This window comes from Lathyrus oleraceus, chromosome 5 (genome assembly GCF_024323335.1).
Source record: "Lathyrus oleraceus cultivar Zhongwan6 chromosome 5, CAAS_Psat_ZW6_1.0, whole genome shotgun sequence".
In the NCBI taxonomy this organism is placed as follows: Eukaryota; Viridiplantae; Streptophyta; class Magnoliopsida; order Fabales; family Fabaceae; genus Lathyrus; species Lathyrus oleraceus.
This window is the reverse complement of record NC_066583.1, coordinates 378,157,199-378,166,642: the sequence shown is the minus strand read 5'-3', so window position 1 is coordinate 378,166,642 and position 9,444 is coordinate 378,157,199. Positions and strand designations below refer to the sequence as shown.

Genomic DNA, 9,444 nt, shown 5'->3' with positions numbered 1-9,444 from the left:
GGGTTAACCGGTTAACGCAAGACAGACAGCAATATTTCACAATTCATAACAGTGTTAACCGGTTAACACCCTGGGTTAACCGGTTAACGCAAGACAGAAAGCTGTTCCTGCGCTAACACGAAGCAGAATGCAGAATTCTCCGCATTTTCCGCCGTTGGAGGACTTCTGGACCTCCGATTCCAATTCCGTAAAAAGCTACACGTTCGGAAAATCACAACTCACCCAAAGACAGATTCAATTACAGCTTTAACATAACTTATTCATCACAATTTTTCAACACTCATCATCCCAATTAGGGTCAATTCAACGGCTTATTACTACCCATTACATGTTAACCCATAATACCCATTAAACGACGATAAACCCCCCTTACCTGAGTTAATCCGGCAATCCTTTAGCTTCAAGCTCTTCCTTCTTCAACCTTCCTCTCCTACTCTTCCTCTTTGCCCTTTTCTCACTTTCTGTCGCTTCTCTGGTTTTCACGTGAAAAACCCTTTTTACCAAATGGAACTCATATATATATTCCAACTTATTATTCCAATAATAATAATTCCAATAATAATCCAATTATTTAATTAAATTAATAAATGTACTATTAACTTAATTTAAATAATTATCATATTTTATTGGGGTGTTACAACGGGCATGGGGTTGTGTGTATCCGGTCTGACACCGTTGTTGGGGGTTTGATGTTGAGGTGTCAGGTGTGTAAGTCATCTGGCGTGAGTCGTAGAGGTACATATCCTCAGCGATGAATTGAAAACCAACCGATCTATACCAAGCCATATAAGTACGACTTGGTTTTTCTTCATTTGGCATGATTGCGTCAGTTAAGACATGGTCATGGTGGTGCTTCCATTTGCGACACTCCGATCTTGCGAAGCTTTGCCATGGATTGAAGTTCCATTGGTCGTTAACTTTGCGTATATGTCATTCTCCTAGGCTTGTTGGGGGATCTGGGATGTTTTGGGGCATACCGAACTGCAACATCACACAATCATTGTTGTGCATCTCCACAGTTGTGAACCATATTATCGGTGTGCATGCAGTCCATACGGCCACGTCTTCAGCGTTGACCTCATGGTCATGATCCAAATTAAGGTATGGACGCCAAATAAACTGAAATGTGAAAGAAAATAGTATTATAATCTATGTAGAAGAAGTTAATAAATTATAACAAAATAATGAAGTTATTATCCTTACGTCTGTCGGTCGAAGGTGATCCAACAGATTACGATACTGAGTAATACAATGTCTAGGACATCTGTTATAACTCATACCATGTGCAGACCATCTACACCAAAAGGTAATAATATTAGTTAGAGATAATAATCTTTACAGAAGTAAGTAAACATATAGCAATTTAAACAACTTACTTTTGTGCATACGAGAATGTGAAATGGTTGTTGTTGACGGGTGCTAGGGACAGTAGTCTTGACCAACCTCATGCTTGTAGCAAAACAGCACATCCAGAAAATGTAAATGTGTCTTTGTGTGAGTTTTTGCACAAGGAGCTATAGAGATAGGCTAGACAAGGAGATCCCCAACTGTAACTTCCTATTCTATCTACATGTCTAAGTAAAGGTAAATACATAATATGCATGCTAGAACCACTACCTTCGGGAAATAAAAACGAACCAATTAACATCATAATGTAACACCTAGTTTTTATTATTCGAGCATCTTCGGTAGAATGTTCATCTAAGTATAAACTATTATAGTATGACTTAAGGCGTGAAAGTAGTATACCTTGACCTCTTGAGTTATCATCTAACAAATCAGTCTCCAAGAGGTACATGCAAATTAAATTTGCATAGTTGGTTTTACCATTAACAACCTTACCTTCAATGGGCAGTCCCAAAAGCATGTAGACGTCTTCTAACTTCACGGTACACTTACCAGTTGGGAACCAAAATGTGTGTGTCTTTGGACGCCATCTTTCGCATAAAGCAAGAATGAATTTGTTATCTACGGACCAAGACAAAATCTTGCTTATATGACCAAAACCGGCGAGTTCAACATAAGGTTGAATCATCGGGTCCATATGGACATATTCGTGGACCCGAGTCCGAAACCTTGAAACATCCTATAAAAGAAAGAACAAAAAACTTGACTAAGTTGGTATGTTAAAATAAAAGGGACTCTATTAAAACAAATAACAAAAGAAAAAAACTTACATAAGTTACTATGTTTGCAACCGTTCCTCTATGTGATTCGCCCATTGTGAGGATAAACATTTTGTCGGGGAAGAAAGCGGTTGGTGCAAATGAAACTACAAGAAGTTGTTGCAGATGAAATTGTAGAAGAAGTAGTGAGAGTGATGGTGTGGAAGAAGTGTTGATGGTGTGGATGTATTTATAGGAAAATGAATGGGAGCATGAAAAGTTGTGCTTGCATGTTGTCTCCAATTGAATTGGCGCCCATGTGCAATTTGTACATGGTGTCGCCATTCAAATTGGCGCCTCCATATGCAAGACAAGGTGTCACCAAATGGATTGGCGCCCATGTGCAAGGAATGAATGGGGGTGCCAATTCAATTGGAGTGTGTGTCTGCATGTGTGACATGTGGATGTCCTCTCTCTTGCATGTTGGACATGTCACTTCTTAGTAGCTTGCATGGTTGACACATCATTTTAGACTAGCTTGCATGTGCGACACATCACTTCAAACTAGCTAGCATGTGAGACACATCATTTCCCTATTTAAGTGTCTTACTATCAACATCCAAGACACATCACTCACATTCATCTGCAGCAAGAAAATAGTTTTCATATGCACAATATCATCTTCACCAAAATACAGTGTCAACGTTCACTGCAATGGTGAAACATACAAGTCTGAGTTATATGGTTTTTATTTTCGAAACACTGATACCATTAGACTTACGATCAAGAGAAATGCAACATTCTTGCATTTGAAAAAAAGAATACAATCCTGTATAGGATCGGGTATTGTGTCAAAGATCACGTATCAAAATCCAATATTTTTTGAGAATAGTCAATGCAAATTTTTCCCGCTTAAGGTACGAGACGATGAAGATGTTGAATACATGTTTGTTAGTCATGAACATTCAGGCTGCAACTGTATTGAGTTGTATATTACTCTTCAACCATGTATACCGTCTTAGCAGTCTCAAATAACCAGTCAGAATGAATCTGGTGAATTTGATCCACTGGTCAGATGACGTCAACCCAGAAGCAGAAGCAGAAGTGGACGTTATTGATAAAGAAGAAGAGGAGACTGAGATACAGGTTAATCACATGCTGAACAACGATATTGAAGATGATCATCAACCACCACTAATACCTCCTAGCCATGTCTATAATCCGGCTCAACATATGACAAATATGGATCTGCACGACGATGATACATCCAAAAGTGTTTTCTATAACCCGTATCCACGATCAGGAGGCGAATTAAAGGTGGGAGACATGTTTCGTACTAAAGAATAATGTGTGTGAGCTATCAAAAAATTCCACATGAAAAACTCTGCTGATTTTACAGTGAAACGCGCTGATTCAAGAAGGTATGTTATCGAATGTCGTAACATCCTTTATAAGTTTTGGTTGGCTGTGTCTTACAAAAAGAAAAACGACTCTTGGGAGATTGCTTCAATAGACCCACCTCACAGTTGCATTACAACTAACGTTGAACAAGATCACCGTAAACTAAGTGCTACATTGATATGTCAAGACATTTTGCCGTTGGTTAATAAAGACCCATCAGTGAAGGTGAGTATAATTATATCCCATATCAGAATAACATATAACTATACTTCATCTTACAAGAAAGCCTGAATTGCAAGGACAAAGGATGTTGAACATGTATTCGGCAAATGAGAGGATTCATACAAAGAATTGCCACAGTTCTTATGGGCACTAAAAACATATATCCCAGGAACTGTGGCAATTATGGAGACATTTCCAGCAATGATGCCTGACGGAACCTGTGTTACAGGTAATAGTATCTTTCACCGTCTCTTTTTGGGCGTTTGACCCATGCATCAAAGGTTTCGCATTCTGCAAACCTATTATTCAAATTGATGGAACTTGGTTATACGGAAAATACAAGGGTACTTTGCTTATGGCGGTTGCACAAGACGGCAACAACAATGTCTTTCCCATTATCTTTGCTCTAGTTGAAGGTGAAACGGCTGGTGAATGGATTTTATTTCTTCGACATCTCAGAACGCATGTGTCTCCACAAGCCAATCTATGTTTGATTTCTGATAGACATGCTGCCATTGAGAGTGCCTACAACAACCATGACAACGGATGGCATGATCCTCCTTCTACCCATGTCTATTGCATTAGACATATTGCACAAAACTTCATGCGTGCAATAAAAGATAAGAATCTTCGCAAGAAGGTGATGAATGTTGGGTATGCTCTAACTCAGCCGTCATTTCAATATTATCATGACGAAATTAGACTGTCTAATGAAGACACATGGAGATGGATAAATAACATACCAGTAGAGCAGTGGACAAGGGCATTTGACAGAGGTTGTCGATGGGGCCACATGACAATAAACCTTGTGGAATGCATGAATGGGGTATTCAAAGGAATTATAAATCTGCCAATAATCACCTTGGTAAGATCGACCTATTATAGGTTGGCTTCTACGTTCGCAACCAGAGGTGAAAGATGGAGTGCGGTGTTAATGTCTGGGCAAGTATTCAGTGAGTGTTGCATGAAAGTCATGAAAGAGGAGAGCATCAAAGCCAACACACACGCTGTAACAGTCTTTGACCGTCATAGGCAAAATTTCAGCGTTCAGGAAACAATGGACCACAACGAGGGGAGACCAAATTTAGCCTATGCTGTTAGACTAAACAGAAGTTGGTGTAACTGTGGAAAATTCCAGGCCTTCCGCATTCCTTGCTCCCATGTCATTGCAGCATGCGCCTATACTCGTCAAGACGCTTATATCCATTTATCTGATGTGTACAAGGCCGTCACCATCATGAATGTATATAATCAAAGCTTCTCGGTACTACCAATGGAGGAATACTGGCCTCCATATGAAGGTAATATAGTTTGGCACAACGACGAGATGCGTAGAAAGAAAAAAGGAAGGTCAAACAGCATACGTATCAGGACAGAAATGGATTCCATAAATAAAATGATAAGATTATGTAGTATATGTCGTCAACGAGGACACAACAAGAACAACTGGCCTAATCGAGGAGCATCATCTGGGTCTTAAGCTTTTTGTAACATTGTATTTCTATAACCTTCAATCATTATATATCATTAAGTTTTTGTTACAACGAGGTTCACAACAAACGTCAGTACAAAATAAGCTATCTGAAAACAGAAATATTTGTAATTGATTACAACAATCAAATTGATGTCATCTCGACTGAACATCATTTTCCTATCATCCTTATCAGTCTTCATTCGCACCCAACCAAAGATACTGTCGAGTCTCTCAATACTTCTAATTTTTTCCCCTTCTGGTATTTTCCCATCTAACCAACGAACCAACTCCCTCTTCAGTTGATCAAACGTAGTGATGTTCCAGAACAACATCAGCATCTGAGGTTTGTCTCTCGCATAAATCACCTTTCCGTATCGGCGACGAACACCAAACATGATTGCCAAATGATTAATTGAGATATGGAACAATGACTCACATAACACATATATTTATAACAAAAAAATTGCATTTTACACTGAGGTGTCAATCCAATTGGCGCCTCCTCTCAAGTAATACACATGGGCGCCAATTGGATTGGCTAGTGCCCTAGTCAATCCAATTGGCGCTTCCATTCAATTTTTAAGAGGAGTCGCCAAATGAATTGACGCCTCCTCCTAAAAGTGGGGTAGTTTGGATTTTTTTTTAAAATCAGAGATATTTTGAGAATTTTCTTGAAAAAATGAATTATTTTTATAAAAAATTCAATAGAAGATGGAGTGAAAAAAAACTTAGCACTTTTAAAAATGAATAAAATGTTTAAGCAGTAAACTTGTTTTTATATGATAATGAAAATAGGGCATGTACTGAAAAATTTAGATATATAAAGGATTTTTTAGTATTTTTGTTGATAATTCGTTTTCTTTTATATATATATATATATATATATATATATATATAGAGAGAGAGAGAGAGAGATATTTTCCATTCTATATCCAATTTCCAACTCAATTTTGTGACACACCACAAAGAAACCAGTAAGTATATCACACCACATTATTTCTTCACATATCTCAAAAATAAAACACATAGCTGTGATAAGAATTTTCTATTTTCATCTCATCCACAACACAATTCTTGCCTGTTCTCCTTTTCATTCTAAATAAATAATAGTAGCAAAAAATAGTGAACATAAAAACTGAGTTGTTATGAGTATGCAACAGCTACTATATTAAAAAAAACGCGTGTGAAATTTACCACCATTGGCTATGAGTACTACTCGGAATCTAAATCTTAATAATCGCTTATTTTTACCAACTTTTTTCATATTCTACAATAATTCAGTTTTTTTCATTACAACTTTAGTTCTATTGCCACCTCCCTAACTCATTACCCCACCACCCTTTTATCATTCATATTTTTAACCACCCTCTGCCGCCGCCGCCATAATAATAACTTCTATCCTTCTCTCTTTAGTGAAGAATTGTTACATTTGCAGAGTTTAATTTAATACATAGTTTTCTTTACTATATCAATATTTCATATAATAGTAACAAGAGAGAGGAGAAGTTTAATTAAACTGGGTGTTAAATTTTTTGAAGGAGAGTTTTGTTATTTATTGTATTTATCTTTTGTCTAAGGGATCAGTCTCTGCAGGTGCATGCAGAGGATACCTAGTTTATATAAAAAATTGTAATATTTTTGAAAAGCCATGGAACACATGACAAGTATTGGAGATGGAGTGAATGATGAAAATGTGTTGTTTGGAATGATGGAAAAAGGCGGCGGTAGTGGCGGTGGCGGTGGTGGCGGTTGTAATAACGATGACGTGAGTTTGAAGAAAGGTCCTTGGACAACAGGAGAGGATGCAATTTTGATAGATTATGTAACAAAACATGGTGAAGGGAATTGGAATGCAGTTCAAAGGAATACAGGCTTGAATCGTTGCGGGAAAAGTTGTAGGCTTAGATGGGCTAATCATTTAAGACCTAATTTGAAAAAAGGAGCATTTTCTCATGATGAAGAGAAACTCATTGTTGAACTTCATGCTCAGTTTGGTAACAAATGGGCTCGAATGGCTGCGTTGGTAAATTAAACCCTAAAACTTGATGTTTTTCTTTTCATTAGTCTAAACAAAAACTATTTATGCATTGCAATTTTTGTTCATGTTTGTGTTTTTTGAAATGTTATGTAGTTACCGGGAAGAACAGATAATGAGATCAAGAATTACTGGAACACGAGAATCAAACGTCGTCAACGACAAGGTCTTCCTCTTTATTCAGACGAACATGATCGTCCGAACACACCAACAACACCTTCACCATGTGTTACACCGACAGGTTCAAATCTTAACAACAACATCACGCCAAAATTCGAGTTTTTCAACCAATATCATCATCAACAACAACATCATCTTCAACAGCAACAGCAACAGCAACAACAACATCTTCATCCTTTGTCTCCAACACCAACTCATCATCATTCTCCTCTCTCTTCGCCACTCCAACATAGACAACAACAACATTCTTATTCTCCTCACACATTCTTAGACACTTCATCATCTTCTTCGCAACTTTCCTTCACTTTTCAAAGACCTGCACCACTCTTATCTACACCGCTTCGCTTCAAACGATACCGTTCAACATCAAATTTTGGACTAATCCCGAATTCCATGACACAAAATTGCTCTTCTTCACTCAACGATCCTTCTTTAACTTCTCATCATCATCACGATAGCTTCCGGTTTCCAATGCAATACAACTCAAACTTTCCTCACTATTTTCATTCTCCTTTGTTAGAATCCGATCTAGCCGTTTCTTCATCGTCCTCCTCGCCTTTCTCAGCGAAGTTGGAGCTACCTTCAAATCAATATTTAAGAACACACTCAGAACAAGATGTTAAGCCTAATATTGATTTCAATGATCCAAATTCTTTTCAAAATAATAACAGTAGTATCATGATGGGAGATATTTTAATGGAAGCACAAACCCTAGCATCTGGCCAAAATTCAAAGAAAAGACATTACTTAAGCTTAAATGAAGAAAATGATATGTTCAATGGATGTCAAGGCATTGATGATTTTACACTAAGCTCTATTTATTGGCCTTCTAATTCAGGTTAATAATAATGTTATATTTTGTATTTCTTTTTTTCATAGATAATTTTTTTTTAATTAATAAATTGTTAATTTTATAACTTATTGAATTTAAATGTTTGATATGTAGGAATAAAACCAAAGGAAGAAACACCAGACCTAAGCAAATTTATGAATGATGAAATGTCAACAATGCTAACAGTGATGCCATCATCAACAATGCAAAGTCAAGATTGGAATGATAATAATAATAATAATGATAATATTAACGATAACAATGCATCAGAAGTGACCAATGTTCAATCTTCTAGTGGTGTAATGGGAGATGAAAATTTTGGACTTGATATTAAGCCTATAGCTTCATTGTTTCCTCTTACAAATACTACAAACAATGATAATGGTAATGAAAACAATGGTTGCTACACTTGGGACAATTTATCTGGACTATGTTAAGGGTGATATTTGTGTATATATGTATGTTTCGTTGTTGTAATGATTTGAAATTTGTGTAATAAGATAATTTTAGATTGTTACTTTTTGAAATTGCAAATGTTTGATTTATACATGGAAAATATAATAAAGACAAAATTTTGGTGTTTTTAGTGTATATGATTCTTAATTTAAAATAAATTTCTTGTAATTATAAAACAGTTAGTACGAGAGCTTATCTAAACCAGTCATTTCAAAATCAATCTTCATTTTTTTTTCTTTAAATTCTCAATTTCAGATGAACGGCTTCCTATGATGAGAAAGTCTCCCACATATAAATATATCATCATGATATTTCAGTTGCTAGAACTTTGCACGTCGACACCATACTCCATACTCAGCATTACATTCTGTGAATTCAAGTTGGATTTAAAATTGGTCAATTAGTTTGTTCTAAACTCTAGGAACTTGCTTTAATCCATGCAAAACTTTGTGAAACTTGTACACCATTTCTCTTTGTCTTTCACTTTAAATCGTGGTGGTTGGGTGACATAAACATTTTCTTCTAATAGACCATTTAAAAAGGAAGGTTTGACATCTAACTCTCACGGGGAACACTAAGAAAATCACTCTGTTGTCAAAGGTTTACGCTATGAAAAAACCCCTTGCATAGAAAAGTAAATTTTTTAGGGGTAAAACCAATCACAATCTCAAATTCCAAAAAATAAAAAGGAAACACAAATATACAAAGGGGTTACCCCTCGAAAGTTTTAAGGAGGAAA

General features: G+C 36.5%; 1 protein-coding gene across 1 annotated transcript; it reads left to right on the top strand.

Moving 5' to 3' along the window:
• Window positions 1–6,850: 6,850 nt before the first annotated feature.
• On the top strand, window positions 6,851–8,686 carry LOC127079694 (transcription factor MYB97). The gene is made up of 3 exons (XM_051020075.1): window positions 6,851–7,225; window positions 7,334–8,255; window positions 8,364–8,686. Exons 1-3 carry the CDS (start codon window positions 6,851–6,853, stop codon window positions 8,684–8,686), a joined length of 1,620 nt encoding a protein of 539 aa, XP_050876032.1.
• Window positions 8,687–9,444: the final 758 nt, after the last annotated feature.